The sequence below is a fragment of the Drosophila serrata genome, unplaced genomic scaffold, assembly GCF_035046125.1.
Source record: "Drosophila serrata isolate PLE 108 unplaced genomic scaffold, ASM3504612v1 contig_249, whole genome shotgun sequence".
NCBI lineage: Eukaryota > Metazoa > Arthropoda > Insecta > Diptera > Drosophilidae > Drosophila > Drosophila serrata.
Window position 1 is genome coordinate 2,389,890 of NW_028257147.1, and position 22,926 is coordinate 2,412,815.

Below are 22,926 nucleotides of genomic sequence, written 5' to 3' on the forward strand. Positions count from 1 at the left end.
TCGTGATTCCTATAATTTATTCGGATATTGGGGAACACTTTTTGGATAAGTTCTTCCTTCAATGTAACTAAATTACAGAAATTCCCGGGCAATACTATTTTTCTCGACGTCTCATTGACTGGCAGCTTTCCGTTCCCAATGTCCAGTAGCTGTCGTGAGAATACGTCGGCTGAGTCATCGTTCTGTAACTGGACACGCATATTCGTCTTCAACTGTAATGTACGTACATGTTTCCACAATATAGAATATTTCAGGCAAGCATTTATCTCGTCAGCTGGTTTCGATCGGGAAATCACAGGCAACGTTTGTCTGAAATCCCCTGCGAGCAATATTAACGCGTTCCCATGCATTGCTCTCAGCCGCTCAGTCTCTCGGAAGGAGGCCCGTTCTTCGTCAGTCATATTCGTAATCTTACGTCTTTTTGCTTCTGTATTGCGAATACAACGACCCAATCTCGACTTTTTTGGTGGCATGACTTCGTTTCTTACTGAACCTGAACAAAAAATAAAATTTGTATCTCCAATTTCTTCTTTCAATATGTTTTTAATGTTTGACAGGAAATGCTTTGACTTGCCTGTAGAGGGCGCAGTAGTAGGGTCACGGGGAAACGCTAAAAAAATAGATATATTCGCAACCGCAGATAAGCTATCAACATCAAAAGTAGTCAATAACCGAGCTGGAACCTCAACGCATGTTCTCTAAAAATTTGGGCTTAAACGGTTCAGAACTTTTCAAGTTTCTTCTTTCAATATGTTTTGAATGTTTGACAGGAAATGCTTTGATTCAGCTGGCTGCCTGTAGATGGCGCAGCAGTAGGGGCACTTGGAAACGCTAAAAAAATAGATATATTCGCCACCGCAGATAAGCTATCAACATCAAAAGTAGTCAATAACCGAGCTGGAACCTCAACGCATGTTGTGTAAAAATTTGGGCTTAAACGGTTCAGAACTTTTCGAGTCTATGAAGGATGTAGACACGAACAGAGCATTTTTATATATATAGATATCAAAGAAGGTTCCCCAACTGATTCAAAACTTTCCAGACCCGCTCAGACCCTAAACCAATCAATTGACATTCCGTTCAGTAATGCGGCGAAAAATTCAATTCAATTTGAGCTACGCATACAGAAGTTGAAATAAGCCAAGCCAACAACATGGTTAATCAATAATTTAGTACGAGGGCCGACTTGGCGAAATGGTCAAAAGGACGAGAGTAGGGTTCCATTGAAGGAAGCGAACGCAGAGCCCTTTTTCGTTGTAGACATTCGCACTCATTTAACAATTTTACGCTTCGTTTAAGAAACGTAAGAGGGATTGGCTGGGACCAGCGAAGAGTTTTTCTTTGATTCCCAGAAATTCGCTCTATATAATATTATTATTCTTTTTTGCTGCCCCAAAACTTTGTGGTGAAAATAAAAAAGGCATTTGCATGGCTTTCTTAGTTAACCTTTTTCAACCAGGCAGCACCATCATTTGCTGGAGAGAAAAAAACTAAGCGACGGTTTTTCCCAGCATACCCACTTTTCCCGGGCATTGACGGTTGAGCGCGCACAGTTTCCCAACGGAAATGATGACATTTCGTCTAACTTTGTCGCCGCGGTGTGCAGTCGCATAGAAATGCTGGAGGTGTCTAAGAAATGGCACATTTCATGCGGCATCGTTGAAATGAAAATTTTCACTTTGCGGCGGACGGTGACGGAAATTGTTGAAATGTTCCTCGGTTGTATGGTTCCTGCGTATTTTTTTTCGTTCATTCTTTCTTTCGGCTTGGTGGCTGGCGCAAAATTGGAATTGTGGCCAAATGTTGTCGCCATCGTCTTTATTGATTTCCCCCACATACACTTACGGGTATTTTATACGCTTTTTTTCGCTCCGTTTTCCACTCCGTTTTGCTTTGCGTCGGAAGGAAGGTAGGAAAATGTTATTATCAATTATCATTTATTATTGCGGGGCATTTTTTCGCTTGGCCGGTTATATTTTCCTTTCCTTTGTTGCCATTTCCGTGAGACTCTTTATTTCTGTGTCTTATTTTCTTTTTAGAGAGAAAGTGAGAGAGAGTAGGATATCTGATCGATGACGGTGTGTTTTTGCGGCTTATTGGAAGGGATATTGGCCAGTAGGTAGCATATTGTGCTTGAGCCTTTCATTGCTGATTGAATTATACGCTTATACGCTCAGGCAAGACGGGAGAGTAGCACATGAGTGTCCTTCTTGTCGAATTTAAATGTGTTTTGATTTCGATGTACTTGCTTTTACTTTTCCTGTTGAAAACACACACTGAAACGAGCCTAGAACTCCTACGAAACTTTTCCAATTCACCGAAACTCTGCTCCTAAAAATAAATAAACATATGACATGTTTTCGCCCATATTGTTTAATGTTATTCCATCAACTGTGCTTTACAAGGGTCTTGTGCATTAAAGTGTATGGGTAGGAAAGGATTCTCCTTCTTTTCCCAATTTAAAACGCAGTCTGGGTACAAAAACAGCGGATCTAATATATGCATGGCAATACACGACGACGACAACAGCTGCTGAACAAATTTCTATTGCTCCTCATACACCGACGTCTATTTATGAAAGTCCCTTGGAATCCATAGTCCATAGAAATGCAAATTGTATGACAGCCTTTTCCGAGCTTGGCTTTAAACAAAAATTAGACCCTAATCAATGTAACTATTGTTTACTTTATCTGTGTGTATATAGAAGGCATCTGGCGAAAGGGAAAAACTTGTGTTTAGCTGCCGGCGACGGATATCTTGGATATATTTATACTTTTTTAAGGGTAGTTGAATTTTAGTCAGAAGCTTGTAACACTGTAAAGAAGTCATTTCTGACCCTATAATTCATATATATTTTTGATCAGCAAGAAGAGCCGAGTTGTTCTAGCTATGTAAGATGAAAAAAATAAAATTTCCCAAATTTTATATGAGGTTACATCATTAAAATTGCCAAAAACTTTTATAAAACTATTAATTGAGTATGCAGATTTTTTAACCTATTTAAAACTAGCATAGGGAAGCTTTCCGAATTGAAATTAATGCTGTTTTGTCTGAGTTATATTATTTTTAAACTTTGAGGTTCCCAAAGAAATTAATAAAGGTAATACAACATATCGGTTAAAAGTCCTTAGAATGAACTAGTGTGTAAAAAAACAATTCAGTAGTTTGCCTCTAGAATGCATTTGAAAAGACATCAAAAATACCTATTCTAAAGATTTTATTAAAAATTTATTTCCAGACGTTTGTAGGAGAGCCTTAAAAAATTACGTATACGCATAGGTGTACCCTTGAAGAGAATTTTAATTGTAGTCAAAAGCTTGTTACACAGTGATGGAGTCATTTCCGACCCTATAAGTTATATATATTCTTAATCAGCATCAAAATAAATTTGCTTGCCAAATTTTCAAAATTTTATAAGGGCTTACATCGTTAAAATTGTCAAAAATTGGTAAACATTTTCAGTTTCTTAAATTTTAAATTGAGTATGCAGATTTGTTAACCTATTAAAAACTAACATATGTAGTAACGCTTTCCGAATTGAAACGAATGCTATTTTGGCCTTTGTACGAGTTTTTTAAAATTTGATGTGCCGAAACAATTATATTAAACTCATTGATAAATGTCGATTCTAAAAATACAAATATTTTAGTTATTTTATTTATTTAATTCCAAACTGCAAGGGTATATCAGCTTCGGCTTCTTGGTGTTAGTCTGCTTTCTTGTATTTTTTTATATTTCTGGGTTGGAACTCGATTTATTTGTAAATATTTTTGACTTGGTAAATATTGTTTGCGTTGCTCAGCAAAGGTTCTGCGGAAAACCGACCCTATTTATCAAAGCGGATTTAATTTAAGCAGGAAGCAAAGTGAAAAAGTGACTATGAAATTAGTAAGGACTTCGGTGTATGGAGAGTATGCCTTAAAAATTAAGATATTTAACTTATTCAATTAATAAAAATAGCATATATAATATAAAAAGTCTTTTGGTATACAGTTTTTCTGATATTGCAAAGCCATCAGAATTACTGACTTTCAGTATTTGCAAGCATCGAGAATTATAGTACAATAAAAGTAAGCTAAATAATTGGTCATTTGAGTGCTTTTTGATTGTGATATTAAACCTGATTGCTAAGTAAAGCAAAATTTACTAAAGTGAATGTCAAGGAACTCTTCCATTTCCATATATATATTCTGCTTAGGTCACTCAACCAACCTACTTATTAAACAGAAACAAAACAAACTAGTTTAGATACAATTTAAAAGTCACCCAATCATAATGTAAACATTCAGGAAGCTGGCAAATAATCATACTTCAAACGACACTCATCATGGGGGGCAATCCTTTTGTGAGGACTAAACAAATCGGCACTGTCATTTCACATATAAAGCATCCATCCATTCCCCAAATGAGTTACGTAGTTGACCATTTTCCGTTCGCAAAACATGGACAAACAGTCGCACTTACTAGTGATCACCATGGGTGCAATTAGGATTTGAGTGTTCAATAACGATTTACACAAAGGCCCCTGGCCTGGCACCAAAAGAGAGGTCTCCAAGGGAACACAGAACACAGTGGTGTATGTACGTGGGCAGAACAAATAAGCTTTAAAATGTTACCATTCGAACGAATCGAACAAATGGCACTGCAAAAAGTTGCCCCGCACGTATGGATTTGTATTTGGCAACAAGAGTAGCAATTATACGGGGGCAGGAGAGGGGAGGATTTTGGCAGGACATTGAACAGCATTCACACAGCCAATGCCAGACGCACTCCCCGAGCCAATCTAATCAGCTTCGGTCGAAAAGAATCTGTTTACAATATTGACAATTTCGTTCGGGTGCGCCGGGGCTCAGACCTAAAAACTAGAGGTTGAATCAAAAAGTTTATTTTTATGCTGGGTAAAAAGTTAAATTTGCATATTTTTTTCAGAGCCACTTGTCCCTTTTTTTCCATGGGAGATGCCTCTGCCTTGCTGTTAGCCAATTTGTGGCCAAGATGCGAAGTAAGGTTGGTCTACTGGCCACATAAACACTTCAGTGCTGAATGCCATGAATAAATAATGAGCTTTGTCTTCTGTATAGCTGCCGGAGTAGAGTGATGGTCCTTGCACTGAATACTTTTAGCACTGGCCACCGGGCAATAGGCTCATGCAATATTTGTGGGTCATTTAAGCAGCTTCAGTGCATTACGTAGGGGACCATGTAATATGTACTACATCCTGCACTGAGCCGAGAGCGCCGACTATTAAATGCCAATAAATCACAAGATGTGTTGTGTCACAAAAAAAAAAAAAAAAAGAAAAGAAAACCTCAAAAATATCTATGCAAACGCAAACATATGTTTACATTTGTTCAAGCAAAAATCACATTACCTCACCGTACTCTCTTTGGCTCAAATCAAATTATGTTATTTTCCTGAGCGGCCCCAAAGTATGCAAATATTTGTTAAGCCCAAACATTTGATGCGCCAACCTCTTGCCACTCGACACGACATACGGAATACAGAAGGCAGCTACAGCCACAATGAGGTAGCCGGGCCAAAAAGGTCGTTAGATTGTTAACAAGTTCATAAAAAGACGCTGGCACACACACACACACACACACACACACACACATACACACAATTATAGGTGGGGAGCAGGGCGGAGGAGGACGATGGTGCAGGGTCCTTCGGCAGGACTGCCTAAATACTATACGACGCGTCTCGCTGCGTATTTACAGAGCACTTTTTCCGTTTCTGCTGCTGCTACTGCTTTTCGAGGATAAAGCAGCAACAAAAATGCAAACAAATGTACACCGAGAGAAAAGAAAATAATTTTAGGCCGGAAATTTTCGGAACAATCTTAATACTTAAGCATTAATCTAAGAATTAATAAAAGTCGTAAAGAAAGTTATTTTTTAATATATTCAAAGCAAGAATAACTTAATGCCAAACCTTTCTTCAAAAAAGTTTAATAATACTTAATTCCGATGTTAATTTTAAAAATTGTATACACTTTCAAGGTATTTAAAATTTAGTCAGAAGCTTGTAACTCATTAAAAAAGCCATTTCCGACCCTATAAAATATATATATTCTTGATCAGAATGAAAAACCGAGTCGATCTAGCTTAGTCCCCTAAAAATTTAAATTTTTCGAAAAACTTTTCATTTCTTAAAATTTTAAAATAAGTATGCAGATTTATTAACCTGATTAAATCTAGCATAGAAAAGTTTTCCGAATTGAGTGATTTAAAATATGATTTGTCGAAAAAATATTGATAAATATTGTTTAGTAATAAATATCTTATTTTGTGATCGTGAATCCCATTGTTAAATTCCAGTCTCTTTAACATAGAAAACAAATTTTCTTCAGTGTAGATCAGTGAACACTGAAAAGGAGGGAAGAGTGGATGGCCCAGGACGACTATGAATATAAGGATGGGTGTGTGCACAACAACTGAACTAAGCACGAGAGTTTCCAGCTCCTTCTCCTGCTCCTGCTCCCGGCTCCCGGCTCCCGTCTCCCGGCTCCTGGCTCCTGCGGTTGTTTGCATTAGGCAATTGATGTTTATTATTTCTAGGGGGCGTGCTGGAGGATCGGCGCCCCTGGCTGAAACCCCTTTTTGCTTCTGACGCTTTATTTACCACTGTTTACCAATTCAGCGCTGCATGGCGGCGCATCGTTGAGAGCAAAAGTTAAAGTGGCATTTGCATTGGCTTAAAGCAAATTAAAGTCTAATGAATGCCGCATGCAGATGCATTTCCCATTTCGCACGGACTTACGGGTAAATCCCCGAATTGCGACAAATTCCTACATTGCCGCGGGCGTATTTCGTCCTCGTAGCCTTATTTAATAACCGGCTGGCCGGCAATTAAACCCAATTTCGCGACCACAATGGAAATTGCTTTAAATTTAATGCCACCTTTGCGACAAACCAAAATGTCGGAGCCAGAAATATGGTTGTGCAAATTAATTAAATTCGAATAAATATGGCGTTATTAATTATTTTGCGGATACGAGATAGGACTTTTCATCGTTTTCAATTTGAATAAGTGTTTGTTTTTATTAGCCGTTGGATTATGATTAATTTATGAATAAAAATTCTAATTAAGAATCCATTGTTCAGGCACACTTTTTTCCAAATCCACACACATATTTACTTATGCACATATAACATAAAACCTATTAGTCCGCATATTGATTTATGTTTTTATCTACCAGAAATCAGACCGCAATAACTAACTGAACTGGCCTCTTTTAATATTCCTCAAAGTGCCTAAAAATTTTATATTAAATCCGGCTCGCCTACGACCACTGTCAATCCGGGGTAATTGAAAAGGATGAAGTTTTAATTAAATAGAAAATATTTATTCAATATTTACGGACAGAGAAACAGTAAAACCCCTAAAACAATATTGAATTATTTAGTGAATCGTAGCGGAGGAGGCACAAGTGTTAATAATGGAAATACTCACTTGCTGGCGAAAAGTTTCAAAAGAAAAACTTGTAAAACAAATAGGCGGAAAACTTTCGACGGTGCGGTGGTGGCCAATTAATAATAAATCGCGGCCAAAAGGGAAACTGAAAATCAACGTCTGCCAACTAATGATGCGCCTCATTTGAGCGACCAAGAAAGCCAATGGGCCGGCTACCACGTGAAACAACAACAAATTACCGCCACAAAAGGCGAAAAACTTGCTAGATAGCCATCGCAGCTCCTCGATCCGGAAGGTGAATGCCGCCGCCAAAAGCTGAAATCTGAAAGCCCAAAGGTGAAAGGTGAAAGGTAAACGGTTTTCCCAAAAACTTGAGCAAAAGGGTCGTTCGCGGGATTCCTGTGGACTTAGCGCTTGATTAAGCGCCAGGAACACCCCCTCCAAATCCCTTTCCCATCTTTTCAACCAATTGTGGACTGCCGCGTCAGGTGATTGATAAGGTAAATTGGTGTTGGGATTGTATCCTGCATTTTCCGGGCCCCAAAAGTTTTGTTATCCAATGCAAATTATGAGAGGCAGGCAGGGCGTTTTATATAAACTCTGCGATTTTTAATTAAAGCCAAAAATTATTGTGTATTCTTGGCAAAGGTTGTATGCCGTTTTTATTAGGGTACAAAGAAAACCAATCGAGCATTTCATAAATAATAGAAGGTAATGGTTGCCAGACCATTTTATTTCGTCCTTGAATGTACTTGGTTAATCAGGAAAACAAAAAATGTTTTCTTTAATATTTGCTTAGCAATATATTTGCAATATATTTACATTTAGTAAACACATATGAAAAGTGTTTAAAATATGTTATATATCATTATTTAAATATTTTATTTAATGCTAAATTCATAGTTTGGCATTTTAGGTGTAATGCTGAATAGAATGTTGCTTTAAATGTTGGTAAGGTGAAGAGCTTTACCCATTTTATGTGTTTTTGTTTTATATAGTATATTATATTTTTTCCATGAGCTTTATTTCAAAGAACCTTGTATACAGGGGCTTTAAAAAAAATCGTTAAAACCACTTCAGAGGGTTTTCATAACGTTCTTATTCATTTACTTTATTTTTTAAGCTATATTTTTGTTTCTTTGGTTTTTGCCTTCATTTACAGTCCCGGTATACATGTTGCCGTAAGTATAATAAAGTTAATTTCCACAAGGTTTGCATATCGCTGGAAAAATATATGTATAATAACGCTTCCTGCTGCCTTCCTTGCGGCGTAATTAAATTTTCTAATTGAGTTACCACTGACTCGAAGAGCTGGGAATTTTTGACGCGCTCTCACAACAGAAACAGAATACGCAGAAGTAAGATTGCCTTTTGCAATTTGAAAGCAACATTTTGCCTCTTCGGCCATGGCAATCTGGTTATATGCCTGTTTCTGTTCGAGACTTTTACATTTCGCTGACTTTCCTAATAAATTATTGTATGCCAGTCAAACTTTAGGCGCGTAAAACAAAACAAAAGAAAAAATAAAAAGAAAACTGTGGAAAATGCTTTATGTTGCCTAAGCGTAAATTGTTTTTCCTCCTCTGATTTATACGCAATGCACGAAAAGTGGTCCAAGTCATAATTTATGCTTGAGCAAAAGGCACAACCATGGAAGCCAGAAACCGCAGAAAGTCTACCCGCCATGCATTTAGATAATTGGTGATTTTATTGACTAAAAAAAAAAATAATAATGTGACTGCTACAGCGGTTTTAAGTAATGACTCCTGTGACTTTTACCAAGTTGAAATAAATTGTAAAACAAATGTGCAAGGACTATAGGCAACCTTCAGATATATAGAAGTATGATTTGTGTTTGAAATAAACCTGTTTCTGTAGCTTTATGGACAGGGTTTAAAAGACACTAAAGCTGGGGCTCGTTAGTTTCTCGTTGGCCAAGCTGTCACGCATAATTAGAGCATCAAGTCTGCTAAAATGAATAAATTTATGCCATGACTCAGGCATTCAACCCCAGAATTCCATTTGTGCGTCTCTCTCCCGAGTGGTATTCATGGCAAAGACGCACACAGTATGCACGTTTTGAAGGTGCTTGAAACTAAACTACATATATGTACTATGTACTTAATTGCATGTACTATACTAGGTACTCCGCCATGCTCACTTAAAGAAATTGTAAGCATGAGTAGAAGTATATATTTTTAAAGTAAATATTAAGGAACCCGCTCTTATTTATGCTTGAATGAACCCTAAAAGATATAACCTATTAATACCTGCATCCCAGCCATGATTTATAATTATTAGAATTTGTTCACAACACTCTTGATTAGGCGTTAAATTTGCACCAACTAATAGAAGGAACAACGATGATTAAAAGACTTAATTCACCGCTAAAGGCTGTGGTGTGTCTTCAACCCCCCCTGGGTTACTTTATTGAGTGTTTATTGAAATTTATGGCTCGCTTGGCTTCAGATATAACCAAGTTGAGTACTTTATGTGCCTGGCAATATGTTGGATTTATGGCTAAGCTTAATGGCTAATGTTAGCACTGCACTTGGCTCAGATTGGGTTGAACGAAGGAGGAGAATGACTTTGGATACTAATCAACCCAAGAAGCTGTCTCGCTTTGCAGCAAATGGATTTGTTTCTGTTGATGTTTCTTAATGCTGTATGGCAACAAGCGACAAGAGCTTCTGATTTTCATGGAATTAAATATGTGTTGATTGAAATGAAAATTAATTTTAATTATGTATTTACTTCACCATACGCTAAATTGATTGTATTAAAACTTAATTGAATTAAAGCCTACAAAAGCGAAATGTAAATATATACATTTTTTGTATTTTCGCCGCTTACTGTATATATATTGTATATTATTGATTAAATCAGCGAAGCTGCTATAATTCAACAAGGGTATGCTAAGTCCAGCCGGCTTACGACTCTGCTGTTGACATTAATTGCCTATTAATTTGCAGCAACATCCCCGGAATTGAATAATTCAATGGAAAAACGGAATGCTCAGTTGCAAAGTGTCAAGTGGCGGTGGGTACGGCTGCAAAAAAGCATATGAGTTTGTATTTTCATTCGCAAAAAGCCGATGATAGCATGCTACTAAATCAATAAAATGGTCAAGCAGTTGGCGCATAAGTCGAAAACATAAACACATAAAATGTTGGCCCATAAAAAGGAGCTTCCATTTCATTTGTAAACAAAGGCATTCCGTATAACCCCGACGAGAAGTGGTTGCTTCGACCTAACCCCTGGCTTTTGTGTCAGCCATAATGCCGGGCTTTTATTTCGTTCTGGCTGCCAGCCGTTCTTTATTTATTTTTTGTGTAAAATAAAAAAAAAGGAAATTGGGATAAAAAAGACTTCCTTTTTGGTCCAATCCCACGCAGCTGGACACAGATAATGTCCGTGAGTTGGCGTGATGGACGGCTGTTTAACTGCAAAATCAATTTATGGCCACTAGGCCCGCATTCCTTTATGTAACTAAATTATAGATTCATGACTTTTCATTCTTGAAGTCAGCCCTAATGTCATGATAATATACCTTGGAACATTCAAACCAATATAAATAAGAATATTATGGGGGCAGAAAGTCAAAATGGCCAACAAAATAACTTAAAAATCAACAACGTGGAAAACGGCAGAAATTATCCGAATCCGAAGAGTAAAAGTGGACCAAGGCAGCCACTATTTAATTTTATTTACGCTTCATTTGAAGCTCCTTTTCACATTCAGCAGGTCCTGGCAGGAGTATCCTGTGGTCCCCATGGGCCGCTTTTCGGCCTCATTCTTGTTATTTTTGTTCTTTATTTTTTGTTGACAAGACAATTTGCAAGAAACACACACACAAAGGCAGGACACACAGGAGTCCTGTGTAATATAAGACGACCCCTCCTTACATACACAACAAATAAAATATTAATGCGGTAGATCAAAGCGGAGCATACCGTTAAACTTGCGAATTATTCCGCGCAGAAGGAAAAGTTTTATTTTGTTTTCCGTTTGTTGGTCCAAAAGTCAATTTATGGTTTTCCACCCGCATAATTTCATTTTATTTGGCCGTTCGCTCGATGTGTGTTACTTTTTTTCCATTTTGTGTTTGCTCCATATGAGTGAATTATGTGCAACGCCTGTGTTTGTTAACGTTTTGTTTCAGCGGTTGTAAATTTTGTTTTTGTTTAAATGAAGGCTCCTTTGTTAAAGCATTTTTAACCATTAAAAATATTTTCATATATATATTTTTTTGCGCTCAGAAAGCTGACATCAAATTTTAAAAAGCCACCAATGGAAAAGTGACTATAAAAAGCTGCATAAAATTCTGCACAAAAAGGCTCGACGACTCGATTATAATAAATAAATCGGAACTTGTTATGAACAGGTTAAGTTTATTATGAACAAAATACTGTGAAGCCTTTAGCCCATTGTTGAAACGTCAAAAAGCTGTCCGCCATTTTTGTGTTATTTTTTAAAGAAGGCATTAAAAGTATTAAAACCCCTTTGGCGTAGTTTTTAGAAAATGCCCAACACGAGGCTATGAAAATAAAACATATTTTTATATCGGTGTTTTGGGGATGAGGTAAACTGCTGACAGCGTTGACCAAAACTGCATCGCTAAAGCCATTTATCAAAACTAATAGCCGACTAGATAAGGAGTGAAAAAGTGGAAAACGATAGGACGAAAGTAAAGCCATTAAAATGCAACAAGAAATAAAGGCATAAAGTAAGCGTCTGCGACCATAATTCAACCGATAGTTGGCCAAAAGAAAAGGAATTAGGAACGATGCTGGTAAAGATTCCAAAAATTAAAAGTTAAATAATTAAAAATGATGGAAATTTAACTTTGCAAGCCAAATAAAATTCAATTTAAATAGTCGCAAACATTCAATGAATAACAAAACAGAAATCGAATACAATTTATGACTTTATCAGATTATTTGTGAAATATGTTTCAGCAAAGGTGTCATATGTTTTAATTTGAATTGAATTAATTCAATAAAGTGATTTATTTATATTAAAATATAAACATTTATTTAAAAATATATATAACTATGGCTACAAGTAAGCCTGGGAATTCTTGCTCATTGTTTCAAGTTGAACTTTATGAAATATCAGAAGGAATTTTCAGAAATTATGGATTCCAGGCAAGAGAATCCTAAGCCTTCCGTGCACTTTCGGGAAAATGAAACCAAAAGTAATCACGGCTTTTTTATGGAACTTTGGTACTTGATCTGTGTACTAGTCAATGCCATTTGGAAACGTTTTCTTCTTAGGATAAGCAAATACGTGAAAAATCTTCTTGGGTTTTCCCTATGGGAGGTGAAACGGATACCTGTGGCTGTTCTTGAGGATAGCCTAACTAGGATTAGCCAAACGCGTGACTGGAGAACGGCGGCCTTTCGCTACATGGACTTTCATCCAAGCAGTCCAAGCCTATTGATGGCCCTGGTGACCAGCGAGGACACTGTACTGCTCTACAACGAAAGCCTGGAGAAGAGGTCCTGCCTCAAGGACTTGGATCAGAAGCACATCACCTGCGTCGCCTTTCGTCCGTGGTCTCAAGAGTTGGCCGTGGGCTGTTCGGCGGGGGTTTGCCTTTGGATGAGCAATCGGCGATCCCAATTGTATCGTCGGATCCGTCACATGCAGGGCACCCATCGCATGCGAATTTTAGAGGACGAGGACCACACCTGTGTGACCTCGCTGCAGTGGAACGAGGATGGAACCATCCTGGTAAGTGCCTCTCTGGGCTCTAAGAACATCATTCTCTGGAATCCGGACTACCAGCAGAAGATGCGTTTGATTCCAGACCCCGGCAGTAAGAGCTCCATTTCCCTGCTGCGCTTTAGTCCCGATTTCAAGGAGATTCTCTGCGCGAACTGTAATAGCGGTGCCAGCACTTGCCAGCTGGACAGGACCATGTGGAAGTTCCAGGAGCAGATTCCGATAAGGGGTCGCATCCAGACAGCTGTCTGGACCACTTGCAGCTCCCATCTGCTGTTCGTAAAGGAGGGCAGTACCCGGCTGTACTCGAGAACCAAAGAGGAGGAAGCGCTGCTGTTGAAGGACCCCAAGCCTTCGTGGCGCATCGAGATGGTTGCAAATCTGCAGGATGTAAGCTGTTCGGGGGAATGGAGGCACTGTGGCGAACCATTGGCCATCGCCATGGACCCACTAGGCATATACTTGGCGGTCATCTTCAAGCGTAAATCCTTTGTTCTGTTATGTCTCTTAGCAATTCCCAGGCAGGGTCACCCGGTTATTACTCCGGTGAAATTCATTGAGTGCGATGAGGATACGATGACAAAGGACGAGGTGTATCCCACCTGCATGGCATTTGCAGCTGTAGAAAGCAACGAATTTGAAAACAAACGTGTCCTAATGATTGGCTGGAGTACGAAGCATATTCAAAATTACGCCATCTCTGAAGAAGCCGAAGGACCTCAATGTATGAACTATATGAATTATGGGTAAAATTCCAAGGCCTAAAGAACATGAAATTACCTTAGAACAGAATGTTAATGTACGAAAATATGCAGACATCTGTTAATAATATATGAAATAAAGGTCTTAAATTATCAAAAAGAGATGCTAATGTGTTTTTCATAAGAGTTAATGCTGATGGCAGATGTTTCTTGAAGGAAGAAAATGAGCCACACGTGACGGACCTTTAGGAAAAATAAAAGGTTTCCTAAGTTATGCATATTTAATATGTAACTTAATAAGTATGTATATTTATGCAAATATATCCCTAGACAATCACTTTCATACCAAAGCAATATATGTCCCCTGATACTTAAAGTATATTTTCGCTAGGAGTTGATGTAATATTATTTCCATCCTTATTTTCCACTCCACGATTGGCGCTATTAAATACTCGTCGTCCTGGCGTATGAATATTCAATGGAGGCGCTTATGCAAATGGAAAATAACTCAAGTGTGCGAGCAACCAGTTTTCGCATTTTACCAACTGCCACCCAACAACTGAAGAGCCCCTGATTGTCGTTTATTCTGCAGGTACATACTTCGCTCCCTCACTCCCACCTGGCTCTGTCACAGAGTAAGCTTAAAGCCAATAAATCTTAACATTCCGCTTCTGATTGCAGACCGAAAAATTGGTTTTACACAGAGCTTTTCCTCTTTTTTATAATTGATATTTTTTGGTGGCGAAAAGAAAGGGAACCGAGATATGAAGGGACAGACTAAGGAAATATTTATGTTTTATACTCTTCTCAATTGTTGATTTTATTGACCCTAATCATAAGATTATAATGTATTTATTCAGTCGGTATCTGTTAGTGGGAACCCCCGTTTTTTGCGTATTTTTCGTTTTTTTTTTTTTTCTTTTGGGTAAAATGCGCTTTAACGACTCCCTCGATGGCGGCACGTGCTAAAAAGGACAGGGTAAAAATAAATTTATGCAGTCTAACGACCTATTCTCCATGGATATTGACAATTCAAAGTTAATCCGAGGACCTAATGGAAATTGATTTCCCGCTGTTTTTCGCCATTTGGCAAGAAAATACCCATGTGGGTCCAGTTATTTTTTAAATGCGTAAAATAAATAAGGTAATTAAACATTTTGTCTTTTGTTTTTCACAAAATGTATTCTTTTATTGTGTAAAAAATTTAATCATCAGAAAGCTGTAACGTTTAAAATATTCTTTTTACTAAAATGCAAATATTAAGAAAGAATGAAAAGCGTTTACTCACTTTCAAGCATTTCAATATTGACCAACTAACAATGGCAGATTAGTAAGTATAAGCCAAAAAGAAAAATCCAAAACGGAAACTTTGTGGAAAGATTATAAAGCAAGACTGGTCTTCAAACCAACATTGACTTAGGTCTGCAACTTTCCGTTGGTAAACATCTTAGAACTGAGGGCCGTAAAGGAAGTACTGAGAGGACACTGGGATTTTCGGAATGCTGACCATTGCGGGAAAAGCGCAAAAATGCAAATAGGTTCCAACAATGGCCCAGGAATGGGAAACACTCATGAATCACTTAGCTCACCAGGACGACAAAGGCAATATCCCCGCCTTTGTTTGGGTAGACATACCGAAACTAATTGAATTATCGCTCTATTTTTTGGGGTCTAATAATAAAGTAAGGACCCTAAGGAGAATGGGATTTCCTGCTTGCATACAAAAAATTTATAGCAAGTCTTAAAATAACTAAAGCTGTTGCTGTGACAAACAAACGTCATGAAATTTTATTGCAAACAAAAAACATACAAGAGTCTTCGATAATACTCGTACTCGTAAGAGTAAAAAGTCTACAGACCGAAACATTAAGGTTTAATGTTGGGAACCCAAATGTGTTGCCATAAAAATCATTTAAATGTTTGTTTGCTTTTCCGAGATCTCAGCCTCAACATGTGATAAGGCTTTCAGGGGTACTTGTATTAATAATCTGGAAAAACATTGCCTTAAACAATAATATTTTACTGCAGAAACAAACGAGAATACAAGATATTTTGGTCACAATAAGTTACTTAAAAAATAAATATTTTAAACAAGAAAACGTGTATTTTATAACCTTGCAGGGTAGGTTACTCGTAGGTTACTGATATATGATTTTGTTTTCCACCTGCAACATAAATTGATTTGCGTAACATAATATAATATTTTTCAGCAACCGAAGAATGCTTGAAAATAAAAAAGAAATGCCTCAAAAATAAATTTGATCACAGATTCTTTTATTTTATAAAAAAAAAAAAAAAACAGTGAATTCCAGGAACCTGTGCTCTCCCTCACAATCAGCCAAAGTCGTATTTATTGTTTTACCATATTTTGCGCCAACATCAAAAATACAATTTAATGCAATGAATGCGAGCCCCTGAAATGGCAGACTTGGCAATAATTTTACGCAGATGTAAGGGAGAGAGGCAGGGCATTGATATGCTGACAATGTGAACGTTGATTTTTTGTGTCAGTTTTCGTAGGAAAACTGTAATAACTTAGAACCAGAAGGGGGACCCACCGCAGGGATATGGATGTGGGGGGGGGAGGAGGAAAATGCGATGTACACGCCAGACATACCAAATAACTTCACTTACTTTTATGCCCAAGTGTGTGTGTCCTTTTGGGGGGAATCGAGGGTCGTCGAATTATAGGAGCACCCCCGGGATCTGGATTTGAGTCTGTGATGTGGGATGCGGATGTGTGTCAAATGGCGTAAACGCAGAGCAATCAGCAATGAGGCATCAATAATTCTTAACGCGTTTGCGGCACTCTCGCCGTTTGAAGCTTTTTACGAATTTTGCTCTGTTTTTAGCCAAACGATCGAAGGCTGTGCGGAAAAACGGAACTTGGCCCATTAAAACTAAAGTTTTCCCTCAATTTTCTACGTTTAACTTTTCCCATGACCCAGGCGAGGCCTGCGGTTTTTTGATTTATGGTGCCACTGGCGGCACCACCACAAAATATACCCAATATTTAGGCCCGACGTCTACGGACCCAGTGTTCAGTGTTTTGTTTCGTAATCACGTTTTTATCTTTTACTAAACAACTCATGTATACGACCCCGCACAAATTTTCTGCGAAAGCCTCACGTCGAGATTATTTAAAAATAAGAAAAAACAAACGGCTGGGCATAAAAAAATCGCGGCACATGGCAAAGAAAAACTTGTTTACAGCCCAAGTATCCAACGTATCCTGCTTTGTAAACCGATAATTGACAGCCAAAAGATTTTAAACTTGCCAAGCGAAGGAGGAAGAAGCATGAAATTATGGAAACAAAAAAAAGACAAGTGCCTGTGGGTGTAAAGTTATATAGATTATCAAGGGGGGGGACCCCCATCCGAAAATCTCCCCAGGAGAGAAGTGGAAATATAAACGTAGTTTTCAAGTTGTTTCTAAGTGATGTCATAAGCAGTATAAAAGCTTTGTCTGTCCCGTCATATTTGTGCATAGTTTTTGGACAACTTTTCTCAACAAGTTCTCGAAATGAGCAACGCAATTAGATTTGTGTATTTATTTTCAGTTTTGTGGCAATTTTTGTCAAGGACTTTGACACTCTCTATTTTCTGTTTATTTTTTTTTATTTTTTGAAGTCATTCCTGCGTTAACAACTGATAAATACCGAGCATCATATCAGGCGCCCACAAATGTAGGCAACAAAAATTTCATTTCGTTTTTGAAAAACACACAAAATAAATTTCAATTCTGGCCGACAAACAAACTAGCGCATGTTTTATTTTTTGGTTTAATTAAAATTTATGCATGTTGAATGCGACATCATAGATTACAATTGTTTTGGGACCAAACACACACAAAGACACATAAAGCCCCAGCTATATATTGTGAAATTTTACTCAAAAATCAATGTGTAAACTATACCCTGTTTGCTTTTTCGGCATCCTTTGTAAGGACCAACTGCAAAAAGTCAACAGAAAACGAAGGGGAGGAGGAGGAGCAGGAGAAGGCGAGCAGCCAAAATAAATTTCCAGCCGCAAATCCTTGACAAATCTGCTGCATTGGCTTTGGCGGCCGTCCTTTCGAGATAAATCTTTATTGCCTCATTTCGCTTAAAGTCGATTCTATTTTAATACCCTGCCTAAGGGTGTGTTTGAATTTTATTCAAAACTTCACTCGTACATACAAAACTTTTGCTTTGAATGGAATATGGGCCTTGCAGAACTTTTTAGCAATCATATCTGCAAAAAATGTGAATGAAGAGTTGCTTTGCTTAGAAGTGTATTTAAGAATTAACTGCAACCAGGAAAGTTTTATTTAATACACTTACATGTATTTATGTTTTTTGTGCTGTTTTCTGAGCCTCATTCTGGCTTTATTTTTTTCTTTGAAAGTAAACTAACTGGCTTTGTGGCAGCGTCTTCGTAGTGCGGCCAAGAAGAGACAATGGCCTGGGAGATAACATGTCCTGAGGAAAAGCCCGCATTGAAAACGGAGAGTCAACAATAGCAACATGAGGACGACTAGGTCTACGACTACGTCAGGGCAAAACTTTGACAGAAATAGAAGCGAAATAAAAACCTTAAGTATTTCAAACAGCCAAGGGAAGCGGAAAAGATGATATGTAAACTGGTAAACTTCTCCCAGGACCGTTGAAACCCTTGACTTGAGTCAACAGTCCCATTTTTTGTACTATTTAAAAGTGTATTTTGGTAGGATTATTATTTTTTTGTTTATACAATGCCCGAGGAGTTTCTTAAAAAGTACATCAGCATGAAAAGGCAGCGAAATATTTGCTACTTACATTACGTATACGCCATGTGAAACTCCAGTTAGGCGGCAAAAGTTGTGTGGCCAAGCGGCACCTTGAGTATAATTTAAATACAACCGGATGGAAATTATAAAGTCCCGGATACTACGCCAAACACAGCCACTCTGACAGAATCCCAAACTTTATGTTTACTTTTCCGCAGCTGATGCTTTTCCCGCCGCGTTTTCGGTGTTGGTTGGCTTTTCATACGCACTGTATTTTCTTTCTTATTTTTTGTTATATGTATTTTATTTTCATGCTCTTGTTGCTGCTACTGAACTTTGCATAGACACTTTCGTATTATTCTTTGTCCGACACGAAATTAATTTAATTACTTTTATTTTAAATATTTAACATTCATTTACAGGGGCGCATTTACCGCGCTGATGCGTATTAATTGTCTGCTAATCATCTGCAAAAAAAAACACACAGACACTCACTCAATTGCAAAGCTGTCACAAACTGCGAAACCAAATTAAATAAAGGCTTCTTTCATGTTTAAGTTGGAAAAATCAGTGTCACGTCCATGTATCCCTATATCAGAGTTAATGTAAATGTATTTGCTTGACAGCAACTTAAATTGATGTAAGACTGATTCGAATGCGATTGGGAAATTGAATTTTCATTTGATTCAGTTTGCATGGAACTATATTCAATTGAATGCAATCAAAGTCTCAGAATGTAGCGAAAGAAATGATTGAATTCAATGGAAATTGATCGGCCATCGAGGGGGACAGCATGTGCAGTAAGTTTGTACATGTGTACATGTTTTTGAGGTTTATGTTTAATACATGAATTGATAATAAATCGGTTATAACAAATATAAATCTTGTACAAACATACAATTAAATTAAATTATACCAAATTATAAAGTAGTATGTTCTTTGTTCTTTGAGAAGTATGTATATTTCTGTGATGACGTACTATAATTTTTTGTATATTGCTATGCACCTTTTTCCACTTCTTCAATTATATATTATTTAAATTAAAAAATAAACTTCATTTACTGTAACAATTTATATTCTTTTAATAATAATTCTCTATTTTATAAACTAGTCTCTCCCAGTAATAGAATCTAAGTAGAATCGCAGCTCCATATGGCTTAGGGGATTATGTACACTGCCAGACCCACAAAAAAAATTGCAACATAAACTAACGAATTGTACAACATGGTTTTTTCTGTTTTATTTTTATAAACTGTCTGAAAAATACTCGCATATATATATATTTTCAATGGTAAACCGATGTATTGCTGCGCCTGACAGCCCGCAATAAAAAGCGCGGGCACGTCCACAAACATACAGCGGCATAAAAATGGCGAAGCCATGGGATCCGGACGGAGATCCCAGCCCAGTTCCATGGGAGAGTAGGCCAAAGAGCCCGGCAAACCGCTGATGTACAAACAATTAAGTTCAAGGGTATTACAAACAGGCGTTCGCCGCACACTCGCGTGTGCTTAAATATGAGTGATAGGCGGTAGTAGGGCCTGTGTTGCATATACCCTGCGGTGGCTCAAGGACCGAGGACCGAGGACCAAGGACCAAGGACACGGGTGCCCCGGTGGGTCAAGTCGAGCCAATGTTGACTTTCAGGGGGGCGGAGGGGGTAAGAGAGCCCAGTTAATGAAACTCTGGCGGTAAGAGAGTGCCTACTGTTTGCCATCAACCTGTTTAGCGAATTTTAATTATGCTAATGCGAGGAGAGGCGAGAGCAACACTTTCTTTGCTGTCCTGTGTGTGTTTGTGTACACACACAAAACGCAGGTGTATTCATCTGAAAGGTGAAACACTGCTTCTTTTGTGCTTGTTTGTCTATTCCACACAGCGTTCCACCTGCTCCCTCAACCCTACACTCCAGATACTCTCTGGTATTCCTATTACTTTAATTTTCCACCTGAGAGGCAGAGGAAAAAAGATCAAGTGAGGAAACTATAGTAATTACTGATTATCTTCTGACATTAAAGCTCATTAATTGGAGGAGGCGCTGCTCTAATTAGCATGGAATTAGGCAGACTAAAATTAGCTTAAACATGATGTGCCTTTATCGATTCCAATCAAATTTACAGTAAATAAATAAGGCTAATTAAACACTATTAAATCCTAATTCCAACAGAATAGATACAAGCTCAATAAAACAAACCTAAACCCACCAGAAGCCTTCCTTTATGTTTTTAATTTCTTTTAATAAAAATGTATTAAACTTTTTATAAAGCTAGTCAATAAAATATTCAATTTCTAAACATTCGTATTCCAAATGGAGACAAAGGCTTTTAATCAATCATTTTTCCATCAGAAAACAATAAATAAATTTTTTTTTTTTTACTGACTGATGACGGGGCTTATCTGTCCGTGAAAGCCACTAATCAAAGGGCAGTGGTAATTAAACTAACGAACCAGCAACTAAAATAAAAATAACAAGAAAACTTTACAATTGAAACGTGCAGATGCGGCTTTTGTGGAAAAACAAAAATAATTCCTGAATGCGGCGTTAAAGCATAACGCTTCAGTTAGGTCAGAGCCGGAAATTCGTAGAATTGCATGGACATAAGTCGGACACTTCCGGAACATGGATACAGTTTTGTTCAATTACCGGCCAGTCTAAAAATTTCTTGAATATTTAATATCTGGCCCAACAACATCACTCACGAACACTTGCAAAACCCAAACCAATTTTTTGTTAATTGAAATACACGTAAAATCACGTATCCGCTGGTAAATCACGGACGAATTTTAAATTGTACCGACCGCGACGATGACATCCGCGAAGAGAACCGCACGCAGAGCCGGACACGAGAATACTGAACGCAGGATCCAAAGGACGAAAGCGCAACAGCATCTGGAACCCGGAATTTGGTGACAGGGTTGTTACTGCCACACGAGCAGCCACGAGGATATCCGACTTCTGCCGAGCATCCTTTCGGGCGGATGCTGTTCGCGGGCTCTCCATGCTCTCGGTTAAGCAGATTCAGCAGGACTCAGCAACTTGCTTACTCGTTCAGTAGGTCAGAAAACCACCTGCGTTCCACAAATACAGGACAGTTCACAATAATAGGGGATTATTTGGTAAAGTAAAGGTTATCATAGTATAGAGATTGAAGAGAGATTAATTAAATTATTGCATCCCTTTTAAAAGATAAAAAATTAGGATTTTTTGAAATTAATTATGTCAGGGTACTGAAAACAATTTTATACAAGTCTCAGTTTAAATGTTTTTTTATCGAAGTTTTGTATAACTTTATAGCATAATTACTAATGCATTCTTAACTTATTATTATTATTTTTACAGATCATCCAATATGAACCTTCCAAAACGCTTTTAAATTAAATGTAATATTTGAATAAATTTATAAAATATAAGAGAAACTAGTGGAGTATACAACAAATACTGTGAGAACTAATTTTAATAACTATTTTATCAAAAATAATTTATTGAGAATTGTTTCAATTTAAACATTGAAAATTGTTTAATTTCAAACAATATTTTTGGAGACCTATTTCAACTTTTATTACTTTCAGTTACAAGTTATTACGTTACCAACCTTAATCTTAAAAAGACATAAGAAAAAATATTACCAAACCTTCCCATAGAAATCAGCAATTCTGGTAATTTAATTAGCCTTTTTCCGTTTTATTTGAACTGTTTTATGGGACAAATCATCCAAGGCAACTGAAAAATACTAGTACTCTCTCACATGCCGGCATGTGGCAAGTTCTAAAGCAAAAAACTCTTCAAAATGCACTGAATTGTGAAATCCCCAATGGATAAATATAATAAATACAATATGATATGATTAGTCGACATGACTTTGTAAAGCAGAGAGGAGGGGTTATGATGTGAGTACGGAAAAAAAAAGGGTGACTGAGTAAACAGTTACAAAACATCCTGGCCAAGCCCAGCCAAGCCCGGCTGGCTGACTGCGTAAGACATTTACGAGCGTTTGAATTTGACAGATTTCTTTTATTAGAGCGACAGACAGCGTCAAAGAAACTGGCGAAGCGGTCATGCGTGCCAAATCCAACTGTAGTCCATACGATACTATAGCCAGGATCCAGGATACGGGGATACCAGGAAGATTTAATAAAAACAACCACAACTTTGGTCCAAAGACCCCAAGGCGATTGAAAATTCTTATAAAGACGTCATAAAAAATATATATATACTATATATATATATCTGTTATGCAGTTCAACGCATTTATGGCATGAGAAAGCTGGAATAAAAAGATACAGGCCCCTCTCTCAATATAGTAGAATTAATACCATATGGTTCTTATAGTAGTT

The 22,926-nt window shown here is 37.5% G+C and overlaps 2 protein-coding genes across 4 annotated transcripts in view; one reads left to right on the top strand and one right to left on the bottom strand.

The window, feature by feature from the left end:
* Positions 1-21,513, bottom strand: part of LOC110187369 (uncharacterized) — a 138,052-nt gene extending 116,539 nt beyond the window's left edge. For both annotated transcript variants that reach the window (XM_086832565.1, XM_086832563.1), the window contains exons 1-2: positions 21,220-21,513; positions 18,641-19,058 (exon numbers count right to left, since the gene is read on the bottom strand). The gene's annotated coding sequence lies outside the window, so the exon portion shown is untranslated. The remainder of the gene's footprint in view (positions 1-18,640; positions 19,059-21,219) is intronic.
* On the top strand, positions 7,462-15,454 carry LOC110187365 (aladin). 2 transcript variants are annotated; one of them, XM_086832570.1, is made up of 2 exons: positions 11,510-13,152; positions 13,229-13,509. In XM_086832570.1, exons 1-2 carry the CDS (start codon positions 12,523-12,525, stop codon positions 13,367-13,369), a joined length of 771 nt encoding a protein of 256 aa, XP_086688696.1. In that variant the 5' UTR covers positions 11,510-12,522; the 3' UTR covers positions 13,370-13,509. The 2 variants fall into 2 exon arrangements, with proteins under 2 accessions (XP_086688695.1, XP_086688696.1); XM_086832569.1 differs by having other exon boundaries at positions 7,462-15,454.
* Positions 21,514-22,926: the final 1,413 nt, after the last annotated feature.

Coding starts and splice junctions, on each gene's coding strand:
- LOC110187365 (XM_086832569.1), top strand. CDS start 12,523: ATGAAATATCAGAAGGAATTTTCAGAAATTATGGATTCCAGGCAAGAG.